Raw genomic sequence first — 12,249 nt, forward strand, 5'->3', positions numbered from 1 at the left:
TTCAGGAATTGATTAAAAAAATGATATAGTATTATTTTATCTGCATGTGTTACCTGTAATAATTTATGTAGATGACATAGTTACATAAGTCATAGTTATTTTGATTTGACTGTAACAGTCAGCTCTAACAACAACTAACAACAAACGGCTCCAGATGTTTTTTTTTCTAATCAGCATTGGATCTTTATTTTAAAAGAAGAAACATGAACAGTTAAACAAGCTGTTGTCACTAAAACACAGTTTTAGTGTGTTTTCTTTACAGTAAGCACACTCTGCCCAAGCTTGTGAATGAGATATTGAGTGATTCCAGGAAGCATGGAAGTTTTCATGGTTCAATATCAGATGGAAGTTTCTTCTTCTTCTTCAACAGATATAACTGTTAAATACACACAAAACATTTTACTTAAGCTAGGTTTGTTCATCATCTTTCACTGTATTGTATTGTATTGTATTGTATTGCATCTTTCACTTTCAAAGGTGTGCTCAAGGACAGACTCAAGTGAATTACAGTTTTTCTCGATTGCTTAAACACATTTCTTGAAACTATGCCTCGTATTCTCAGAACAGTAAACACAAATCCATAATGTCTCACCCAATTCCCCAAACATCCTATTTTCAGGTCAAAATGAAGCTCTACATTCAAATCCATTCACTCTTGCTGAAAAACCAAACTTTGTCCTCAGACTGGACACACAAGCCATCAAAATCACACACACAACCCAGTCTCACGGCAGTTCGTGAAATAGTCACGAAATTTAATCTATTGATTCGTGTTCATGGACACGAATTGCCCCATTTTTTCGTGTCACTCGGCACGACTTTCAATCTAATGTATTTCAATGGGACGTATTTTTCGTGCCTGCACCACGTTTTTCTTTCGAGAGCACAGTATTGTTTTTTCTCAATTGTTATTCATTTTGCAAACTTTAAGAGCTACATTACTCTAATCAAGAGATTTTAATCCTCGTTTTTATTGCTTTATATTCGTTAGGCTACTCAACATTAATCTATTTATTCGTGTCCAAGGGCACAAATATCCTTCTTTTTTTTCGTGTCACTCCGCACGACTTTCAATGTATTTCAATGGGACACGTATTTTTCGTGCCTGCACCATGTCTTTCTTCCGAGAGCACACTATTTTTTTTTACAATTGTTATTCATTTTGTAAACTTTAAGGGCTACATTACTCACTCAACATTTAATCAGGAGATTTGAATCCTTGTTGTATTGCTTTCTAATCGGTAGGCTACTCAACACGAATTGATTCGTCTCCTAGGCACGAATTTCCTTCTTTTTTTTTCGTGCCACACAACACGACTTTCAATATAATGTATTTCAATGGGACGTATTTTCCGTGCCTGCACCACGTTTTTCTTTGCAACATAGGCTATGCCGTTTGGTCATTTCCCCCCTCACGTCCAAAGCCGACGTTGAGGGTACCCCCATTCGTCACTTGATAACGGAGAGGGTCGTCCGATAGATTTGAGAAATCCCTCATCTTTGAATTTTGAACTTTAATTATTTAACACTAACTCTTTTTCCTTTCTTTTTTATATAATTTAATACATTAAAATTACATAATTACAGGACGGTATATTTTCTATATGCTTAAAACATTCATTAATTTAGGTGGGATATTTGATAATTTTCGATCACATATTGTAATTTCCCCCTCACGTCCATAACGTCGAGGGTAGCTAGCTGAAACCCTTTTCTAATTCGGTAATATCACGATTTTTCCTCTCTTTTTAATATAATTTTGGACTACATTAAAACGACATAATTGCAGGACTGCATATTTGCTGTAGGCTTAAAACATGCCTTCATTTATTGTGGGATATTTTATAATTGTCGATGGTATTTCAATTTGCAATGGCTTAATTATAGTGAGCCTACTTTGTTGTTTTTTTGTTTTTTTTTGCGCCAAAAAAAGGAAAAAAAGAATAGCCTACTTTTATAGAACTTTCATCTCAATACTGATTATGAAGTTGTAATAAATTAATTATATAGCCTACTGCAGAAATGTTTATATTACTTTATATGGACATATCCTTTGGCAAAGAGATGGATGCATTCTGGGAAGTGATATGTGTTTAAATGTAATGGCTACATACTCGTGTTTCCTTCACTTGGACATTTGCTGACCCCTTTAAAATTTTGAGCACGGATATAAAATATTAAGACTGTACTTTTTAATTATGATTGATATTTTGGCGCAATATTGTGCAACACGTCACTGTGTGTGCGACCATCGCAGAAACCATTGCCCAGCGCGATTCCACCACGGTAAGTCGCTTACAACAGTCTAATAAGCAAGATGAATTCATAAGCATTATTTACACATCCAAAATTAATAAAATTACGATGTTATTATAAAAAAACATGTTCTAGTCCTAGATATAGGTTCTATATATATATATATATATATATATATATATATATATATATATATATATATATATATATATATATATATATATTAATAAAAATGAATAAAAAAAATATGTTACGCGACTTTTAACAGTAGCACAGGAAATAGGAACAACGTGATATGTATTTATTTATCCTAAGCATTTATAAGAAAATGGGAATCACTCACTATTAGGGTACACTTTTTAAATCTTATATCAACATAACACTACATAATTAACATTTTCTGTTGTTCTCCCTGCAGATCCTGTAAAACATATCACCTGTCTAACCTATCCGAACCTCATTGTCAAAAACCCAAAGGCACTTTTAAGAGCCAACCTCTATCTCTTCATTTTCTATATCTTACATCCTCTCTGTTCTCACTGTATCTATATTTCTGTCCATCTCTTCAATCTTTATCTATCTCACACGGTCTGTATCTATTGCTCTTTCTTTCCTCCCTGTCTGTCTTTGTCTACTTGTCTGTCTTACCCATCTTTGTCAGCCTGTCTGTTTGTATCTGACTGTCTGTCTGTCTGTCTGTATTTGACTGTTTGCTATAATGCCAGGGGGGTCTACAAAAAAGATCTGCCCCTTTTGTCAGGGAATAATATTTTGTGCTCAAAGAATCTGCTCACATTGTAAGAAGGAGCAGCCTCTCAAGCAGCGCCTCAAGAAGAAGCTTCAGAGGTTTGATGAGAAGCGAGAGGAATGGGTGGTTGGTCGTAAGAAAAACCACAACACTGCATCCATCAAGGATGAAGCCACTATCATGGTACGTACAATTTCATACATGACAGTAAACGATCATCTAGGAAGTACATTCAGTGGTACCATTTGTTATTGAGCATGCCAGCGCAAGATCAGAAAGGCATTATTTTTTGCCAATATAGATAAATTTGAATATTTTTTTCCCCAATGATACTTTGTCCTCCCTGTGTCATCAGAATCAATTTAAAAGTATAATTTAACTATCAACTTTGAAGGCACACGTAATTGTGATTTGTAGTTTTTATTTTAGTGGTGGTAATACAACCATAAAGTTATCACATCTTCACCGTAATACATCACATACCTAAATGATCTACCAGAGCAAAATTTTAACACACAGCAAATATAATTGAAACTCAGGAATTCTTGAGTTCATAACATATACAGGCATGCATTATGAAGGAATTACAGGTGCAATTTAATAATCAAACTTTCTTATCGAGTGGATGAGAAATAACACATGAACTGCATTCATACTGTAATTTAAATTAATATTCTTAGTTATTTTTTATGTTGTTTTTCTATTACTTTAAACAGCAAACACACAATTTTGTCATTGCAGCTTGAGAAACTCCATGCCATTGGCTACAAACCTGTTCTGCTACTCGGAAAGGAGAACAAAAAAAAAGAAATTAAGTGCGAAATATTAACGCCTCGCTGCACACTCTCCACCTTTGCCCAGGACTACCTACAGAAGATAGGTTCATTTTATGAATACCTTTGTGAAGGTGAGATGCATGCACTGTATCTTAAAGTCACAGTTCACAACTTGTGTTGAGAACGCAAAATATTTTATTAATGTTTAAATCTTAAAGGAATGGCTCACCTCTAAAATTCACCTCTGCTGCTGAATGCTTGTATGATCATAGTCTACTCTATGTGACGTCTCTACCAACACATTTAATGTAGACGCAAATGGGTAGAAAAACATAAAAATTCACACCTGGCAATTGATTATGGGAATTGAAGTAAACTGTTTTAAAACAGTAGTTTCCTGCAACTGCAGATGTAGACATGTAGATTCTAAGTGTATTGAGCCCTGTTTGTATTAATAGCATGCAGCACACTGGTCTACAATGGGATTTGGCACCCAGAGTTAAGTGCATTCAAGCATATACTGTCAACTTTAGAATTATGTTTGGTATGTTTTTGTAGGAGCCATATTTCATATCGGTTTTCAGCCCACATACAACCATATTTTTTAATGTTTAGGCACACTGACCACAGCATTTTTTGTAGTGACATACTAATTGAACACATTACATTAGCAAAGACCCGTTTTGGTCACTGGGTCAATTAATTAAATGACGATGAATCTATACTCATTGAAACAATATCGAGGACAGTGCTAAAATGTAGATCATTAACGGAAATAACACAGAGAAAAAGAAAACCATCAAATTTTTGCTGGATACACCACAAACTTACACTGCTACTAACTTTGAGGCATAAAGCCCAAAGTTTTTTAGCGCACACAATCTAGTCTTAACTGAATTGTTTGACCCAGACTGTAAACAAACATTATACTTGTCATTTTTTTCAATAGATATTATGAGCACTCTGGGTTTTATTTTCCTGACTTAAAGATATATTGGTTATCGTCATAGAAAATCAATCAAATATATTACAGATATCTAATACATCCAGTAGACTCTCAATAGTTCTCCTGCAATCAAAAGTGCCTTCAAATCTGGTTGGGGAAAATTTGGTACACATTTACCTAACAGTTAAAACAGGTACAGATCAAGCTTATGGTTAACCTCTATGTTTTAAATAAGCAAAACACAATACTTGTTAACTTGCACAGGATGGACCCAGGATTCCAGTGGCAATGAGGATCAGCTGATTACTCTGCAGCTCACACCCTGCGAGGCGAGCCCCACAGGGGGGCAAGTGGAGCAGCCAGAATCCACGGAGGGGCAAGTGGAGCAGCCAGAATCCACGGAGGGGCAAGTGGAGCAGCCAGAATCCACGGAGGGGCAAGTGGAGCAGCCAGAATCCACGGAGGGGCAAGTGGAGCAGCCGGAATTCACGGAGGGGCAAGTGGAGAAGCCAGAATGCATGGAGGGGCAAGTGGAGCAGCCAGAATCCACGGAGGGGCAAGTGGAGCAGCCGGAATCCACGGAGGGGCAAGTGGAGCAGCCAGAATCCACGGAGGGGCAAGTGGAGCAGCCGGAATCCACGGAGGGGCAAGTGGAGCAGCCGGAATCCACGGAGGGGCAAGTGGAGCAGCCAGAATCCACGGAGGGGCAAGTGGAGCAGCCGGAATCCACGGAGGGGCAAGTGGAGCAGCCAGAATCCACGGAGGGGCAAGTGGAGCAGCCGGAATCCACGGAGGGGCAAGTGGAGCAGCCAGAATCCACGGAGGGGCAAGTGGAGCAGCCAGAATCCACGGAGGGGCAAGGTAATTAGAACAAATTTAAAGAGTTACAGTTTATATTTGTAAAGGCCAAAAGTGTTTGACCCATGGGTTACCTTAACTTTACTTGACTTCCTGTGTTTTTCCCCCATAGAGCTTGATGCAGGTCAGGGCTCTTTTCAACGAAATGAACTCAAACACACCATGCTATAACTTTTTTGCTGCTTGAAAAAGTAAAACTCACTAGGTGATGATACACAGGGCAACTTTTTGAGCAATGTTGCTGGGCAATCTTGCCGAGTGATTGTTCCTTGGGCACTTTCACATTGAAAATGGGCAACACATTTCTATCTGGATAATTTAGATGGGTTGTGGGCCCTGTGTCTCATCACCTACAGGGTTCTCATTTTCAATGGATAATCTTCTAGAAAAGTTGATCTGATATTACATAATTAGATAGATGATAGGTCTATCTGTTTCTGTACTAGGGCTGTTGGAAGTAATTTTGTGAGTCCATTATAAATCTAAAAGTAAAATAAGTACTACTAATCAAATCCTGAAATTACTAGGCCAAATTTTATTATTAAAGATATTAGGATAATTCAAATATTCAAAATAATTGGGAATGTCAGTCTCCCATGAACAGGATCAGCGCTTGTTAAAAACAAATTTGGATTATCACAAACAGGATGGACATAAATGAGAAAATGAAACACGTGGAGTTAATGGAGCAACCTTAATTAAATCGCAATAAGAATGCATGTACTTTACACCTATTAATACATGTACTGCCACACTTGTGCGATGTTGTGATCTTCAAGAATTTTAAATAATAAGTTAAATATTGATTTGGTATACGAGTAATTTTCTTTCTCCAAACCCACAGCTGTCTTCACAGGGTCAGCCAGGGGCACAGTCGCAAGTCGGAAAAAAAAAAAGTCAGGTATGTAAATAATGTTTGTCCGTCCTTCGGATGAGACGTTAAACTGAGGTCCTGACTCTCTGTGGTCATTAAAAATGGGTGTCCTTCGAAAAAGTAGGGTGCGGTGGGGTGTAGGGTTGTAACCCCAGCATCCTGGCCAAATTTGCCCATTGGCCCCTGTCCATCATGGCCCCCTAATCATCCCCATACACTGATTGGCTTCATCACTGTCTCCTCTCCACCAGTAAGCTGGTGTGTGGTGGATGCTGCACATTGTTGGTGGTTGAGGAGATCCCCCCTTCAATGTAAAGCTCTTTGAGTACCCAGAAAAGCGCTATATAAATGTAATGAATTATTATTATTATTAGGGTAATTATTGGTGGTTCTGATAACTGTTACCATAGCTTGGTAACTATGAAACTCATTAGTCAAGCAGATTCTCTAATAAGTAAATTAATTACTTAAATAGAATTTAAAGGGGACCTATTATACAAATTTCCAGTTCTATATTTGTATTCTGATACTCCACTAGAGTAGCTTTGCATGATCCTAAAAAAGTCCTTATTTATCTTAAACTGGTCCTTTATGCAGACCCTATCTGAAACAGGTCATTTTAGATGGAGTATTCTAAAAGCCTACTATGATTACTATTTTCCAATGAGCCTGCATGTGATGTAAAATCTGGAGCCAAATTAAACAGCGTGTTTGCACACACATTAACTGAGAGGATGGTCTTTTCTCATATTTCAGGGGTGTCTAGACATACCAGGGACACATATTTATGTTGAAAAGACATTAAAAAGTGCATTCTGTCTAATTATTGTAAATGTGTTTTGTTTTTTTTCTGAGTGGATATATGACTGGACTGTAATCTTATATCCCACAGGGGGACCAAGGCATATGCCTGAAAGGAAAAGGCCACAAAAGAGTAAGTGCATGTAAATGCAATGATTCATACTTTGCTAAACATTGCAACTTAACCCCTGTTAATTCGCTTTAGTTCAATTGCTTATTTTTTTAAACTACTACAACAGACAATTTCCGGTAGTCACAATTTTATTTATTTAATGAATTATTTAGCAAACGCTTTTATCCAAAGTGACTTACAAATAAATACAATATTTACAATACAAACAGTCAAATCAACAACAGGGCAACAATACTGTATGTAAATGTCGTGACCAGTCCAGCTAGTCCAGCGTAGCACACATAACCATGATTATTCATAATAGATATAGAATAGGAATTAGTATTATTGAGATTATTACAATTGACAAGCTATAAAATCCAACAGGCTTAATTAGTCAAATTTGACCAAAATGCATTGCCAAGTAGTAGAAGTAGCAGCAGTGTTCTTAGTTGTGAGCTGTGGCTTAGCAGTAGTATGGTTATTCAAGCAAGCATACCACATTGGAACCGAGAGTAATTTGGTTCCATGATACATGTTTTGATTAGTGATAAACATCACTTGTCATCCTTGCAAGTCTGGTCACTACTTAAGTATTCATAGTTGTTTTATTTTGTTTCTAATCTAACGATCTAAAAAATATTTGAAATGTGTTTTTGATGTTCACAGATTGCTCCTACCATACTCGCCTAGAGGCTTTCCCCATCAGGAGTGTATTAAGAGAAAGAGTGAGAAAGGTTAGACAGTCATAAAGGAACTGCAGAGTGTAGGCAGTATGCAGTGTAATATAGGATTTAGAAACTTCCGTGTGTTTTGGCAAATACATATTATACATACCATAATTGTTAGGTTGATACTTTTTATGTGTTCAGTCTTTTTGAATTACAGTTAATGAAGGAGTGTCTTCTGATAATCAGTGAAACTCAATGCCTATAATCAGACATAATAGCCTTATGCTAAGAATGGATTTTATTTGTTGTCTTTTCTTACATTAGGGCAAAGCAGAAATGCTGGTTGACTGGGAGCCCTGTCCAGTATGGTATGTCTTATTCTGTTCTTCTGCTTTATGAATTAATGCATTCATTATTTATTTACTTAAACTTTATTTTTTTGCTACAATTTTTTTATTAATCTGTTCTGTTTCAGATTAAACAAGCCTTTTAAACAAGTGTAAAGCACACATCATTACCGAACATATAAGTATAACAGTTTCATTTTCCATCTATGAAGGACCACCACCATTAATGCATGCATGAAGGTGGTGGTCCTTCATAGACGGAAAATGAAGCTTATACTTATAAAAGACATGTTCGGTAATGTTTTAAGTTTATTGGAAACCCCAACCAGTAACAGAAAAAAAATCCCTTCTGTTTTTAGTGGTGAGCAGTGGGCCCATTCCTGGCAGCCAAAGGATTCACTCCAAAATAATGAAAATAAATAAAATGTATGTTTTGAACTCCATTTTGGTTTCAGCCTATTTATTAAATTGTTTCTGTGCTGCATTTGAAGTTATATCTCATCTTTCTGTAGTAATGAAAAGGGGAACATCTCCAAGAATATGACCTGGAGTTTAATTTTGAAAGGGAATGTACTAGAAATGTACTCAATCCAACTGAATTTTCTTTTTCAGATGTTATTCAAAAGCATGTTTCATATTTCATGATTATAAATTGCACTGTTATTTTATTACAGTTGACGTGTAATTTGATTTCATGTTCTGTTTTCTGTGCTTTAAAAAAAATAAGACTGTCCTTCTTTATACTCGCACATTATATCATATCTTTTACATTGTCTCTCTCACTCTCTTCTACTCCAAACTCATCAGCTAACTGGGTGTTTTATGTCTTAAACCAAATGTAATTTCATCTTAACCCTCTTGAACCAATCGTGTCATACAGTAGGTCCCTCCACTGTGGTCATCAGGAGAAGAGCTCCACATTCATCTAGATCTCAGCATTGCTACTCACCCCTTCACCACCACCAGTGTCGGCTCCATGTAGGGGATATCCCTTTTCATATCATGCATTTCTCTTAAAAGAATGTCTTGGTGTGGTCCAATTGCCAAAGACTATAGTTTCAATTTGTTATGCACCTTGTCAATAAATTTGTTTGATCATTCTTTAAGTCTCTAGTGAGTAATTAAGCAATAAATAAGCATTTGGAATATTTTCACTTATATTTTTGTGAAAGAACACAAATACACTACAATAACACTTGCAAAAGATGATCATTTTTGTTTTTACTTTTCCATACATAAATTTAATTCAAAACAATATGAGGATGAAGTGGTTGAGACAAAAGGAACAGACTACATTGAGCATATTTATATGTGAAATTTGTTTAACTTTACAAGTGGATTCTTTTTTAATTAAAATGTAGGTAAAATTTAGATATTCGAATTATCCATATATAATTTAATCAGGGCTCTCACGTTTTTATAAAAAAATTGGAGTGAGGTTACATTTGTTAGGAGAGGAGCCACTCACATATTTGAAACAGTGGCCCCAAGTTTTTGCTTGCAGTTCAATTTTATCTATTGTTCTTGACCAGCACAAACTATAGCAATTGGTCAATCTGATTAACAGACTAATTGATCCAAATAAAATATATGATTTTATCTTCTAGAACTGAACAGTTTTTGTCACTAGTTAAAAAGCCAAATATTGATTTATTGAGAAGGTCTTGATCTGGAGAGTAGCCTATTTCACACATTTTGTAATTCTTTAATATTATGATATTGTTTGTATACTTATTGCATCTAATGCTGACATATTTATAAGTGGCAGTTTATTACATTCATCAGTTGGTAAAACAAACATTTGCAGGCCATAATTAAATAAATAAACATAATGTTAAATAAAACTTTTTTTTTTTAAGTCGCTCTTTGAAGGGTAACATAACTCCCGCCGACAATCTTGAATTCATGTCTATTGTAGCCTACCAGCTAAAACCACAGATTTGAAGTCTTGGCGATTTATTTTTTCATCCTAATCATATATAAGTATAGCATAATGTATGTTTCGGCTGTATAATGTATGTTTTTTAATATAGAATAGTAAAGACATATAACATTTATAACATTATTCCTGGTCGGGAAACCAGAAGAACTACAAGTATGGTGACTGATTTGTACACTTTGTAAGAAGTTCAATGGCGCGTCTCTCGTGGGAATTGTAGTTTATACAGTTTTTTCCCCCAACTGCTTACACACAAAATCTTTTTTATGTCACACGATTTTTTTAAACCTCTCACTCAAAGTGCAAAACTGCACACCACATCTACAAAAACAATAAACTATTTCTCAGCCTTTGACTCAGTTTTCAATTGCATAAAACACTTTTTTTCAAAACACTAGGCTACACACAATTTTGTGTGTGCAGTTTTGGGAAAGTTTTGAAAAAAGGTGACATAGTTTTGAAAATGTGTGCAAGCAGTTGGAAAAAAACTGTAAATAGTGTACATTGGAGACGGCCCTGATGGTTGTTCTACAACTACAATAACAGTCAAATATACTTAATGACCTGATAGCCTCGCGATTTTTTTTCATCTTGATCATTTAAATATAGTATAATGTATGTTTCAACTGTAGGAGATTGTTGATATAATACACTCACCTAAAGGATTATTAGGAACACCATAATACTGTGTTTGACCCCCTTTTGCCTTCAGAACTGCCTTAATTCTACGTGGCATTGATTCAACAAGGTGCTAAAGGAATTTTTTAGAAATGTTGGCCAATATTGATAGGATAGCATATTGCAGTTGCTGCAGATTTGTCGGCTGCACATCCATGATGCAAATCTCCCGTTCCACCACATCCCAAAGGTGATCTGGATGGAGATCTGGTGACTGTGGAGGCTATTTGAGTACAGTGAACTCATTGTCATGTTCAAGAAACCAGTCTCAGATGATTCACACTTTATGACATGGTGCATTATCCTGCTGGAAGTAGCCATCAGAAGATTGGTACACTGTGGTCATAAAGGGATGGACATGGTCAGCAACAATACTCAGGTTGGCTGTGGCGTTGACACAATGCTCAATTGGTACTAATGGGCCCAAAGTGTGCCAAGAAAACATCCCCCACACCATTACACCACCACCACTACCACCAGCCTGCACAGTGGTAACAAGGCATGATGGATCCATGTTCTCATTCTGTTTACGCCAAATTCTGACTCTACCATCTGAATGTCTCAACAGAAATCGAGACTCATCAGACCAGGCAACATTTTTCCAGTATTCAACTGTCCAATTTTGGTGAGCTCGTGCAAATTGTAGCCTCTTTTTCCTATTTGTAGTGGAGATGAGTGGGGCCCGGTGGGGTCTTCTGCTGTTGTAGTCCATCCGCCTCAAGGTTGTGCGTGTTGTGGCTTCACAAATGCTTTGCTGCATACCTCGGTTGTAAGCTAAAATTGTATAACCCTAAAACTAACCCTACTCTGGAAACTGGAAGAACTTCAAGTATGGAAGCTGATTTGTACGCTTAGTAACAAGTTCAATGGCACGTCTCTACAGGGGGGAGCGTGCCTATGTTCCCACAGCCCTATGTTCCCGCAGCCCTAAGTGCCCACAGCTCTTTGTTCCCACAGAGGGTTAGGGTTACCCTAACCCTAAACCTAACCCTAACTAGCTGTAGCATAACATAGCTGTAACATAGAGCTGTGGGAACAGAGGGATAACCCCAACTAGGGAGCTGGCACAAATCTCATCTGAGACTGCTTGTCTCTTTGCCCTTTCCCTTTCTCCTCCCCCTCTCATCTTATCCGTTTCATCGATCTGTTGAAGGTTCTGATTGCTGTGTGATCAGTTTTGACTCTTTGTGTAGTGCTTTCTAAATTACAACATTGTGTAGGCAATGATAAATGGATAATGTGT

General features: G+C 36.8%; 1 protein-coding gene across 5 annotated transcripts; it reads left to right on the forward strand.

Annotated features, from left to right (window-relative positions):
- Positions 1-2,846: 2,846 nt before the first annotated feature.
- Positions 2,847-9,668, forward strand: LOC307010825 (uncharacterized protein). 5 transcript variants are annotated; one of them, XM_079635863.1, is made up of 9 exons: positions 2,847-3,187; positions 3,746-3,911; positions 4,991-5,587; positions 6,429-6,485; positions 7,351-7,392; positions 8,041-8,108; positions 8,367-8,410; positions 8,749-8,815; positions 9,270-9,668. In XM_079635863.1, exons 1-8 carry the CDS (start codon positions 2,975-2,977, stop codon positions 8,810-8,812), a joined length of 1,251 nt encoding a protein of 416 aa, XP_079491989.1. In that variant the 5' UTR covers positions 2,847-2,974; the 3' UTR covers positions 8,813-8,815; positions 9,270-9,668. The 5 variants fall into 5 exon arrangements, with proteins under 5 accessions (XP_079491989.1, XP_079491990.1, XP_079491991.1 ...); XM_079635864.1 differs by having other exon boundaries at positions 9,273-9,297; XM_079635865.1 differs by lacking the exon at positions 8,749-8,815 and having other exon boundaries at positions 9,270-9,667.
- Positions 9,669-12,249: the final 2,581 nt, after the last annotated feature.

Source organism: Phoxinus phoxinus, assembly GCF_949152265.1.
Source record: "Phoxinus phoxinus genome assembly, chromosome: 1".
Taxonomy (NCBI): Eukaryota; Metazoa; Chordata; class Actinopteri; order Cypriniformes; family Leuciscidae; genus Phoxinus; species Phoxinus phoxinus.

Excerpts from the sequence above, each read along its gene's own strand:
- LOC307010825 (XM_079635863.1), top strand. The coding sequence starts at position 2,975 with ATGCCAGGGGGGTCTACAAAAAAGATCTGCCCCTTTTGTCAGGGAATA. Across the intron at positions 3,912-4,990 it reads TTATGAATACCTTTGTGAAG|GATGGACCCAGGATTCCAGT; the intron begins GTGAGATGCATG and ends TAACTTGCACAG. Across the intron at positions 7,393-8,040 it reads AAGGAAAAGGCCACAAAAGA|ATTGCTCCTACCATACTCGC; the intron begins GTAAGTGCATGT and ends TGATGTTCACAG.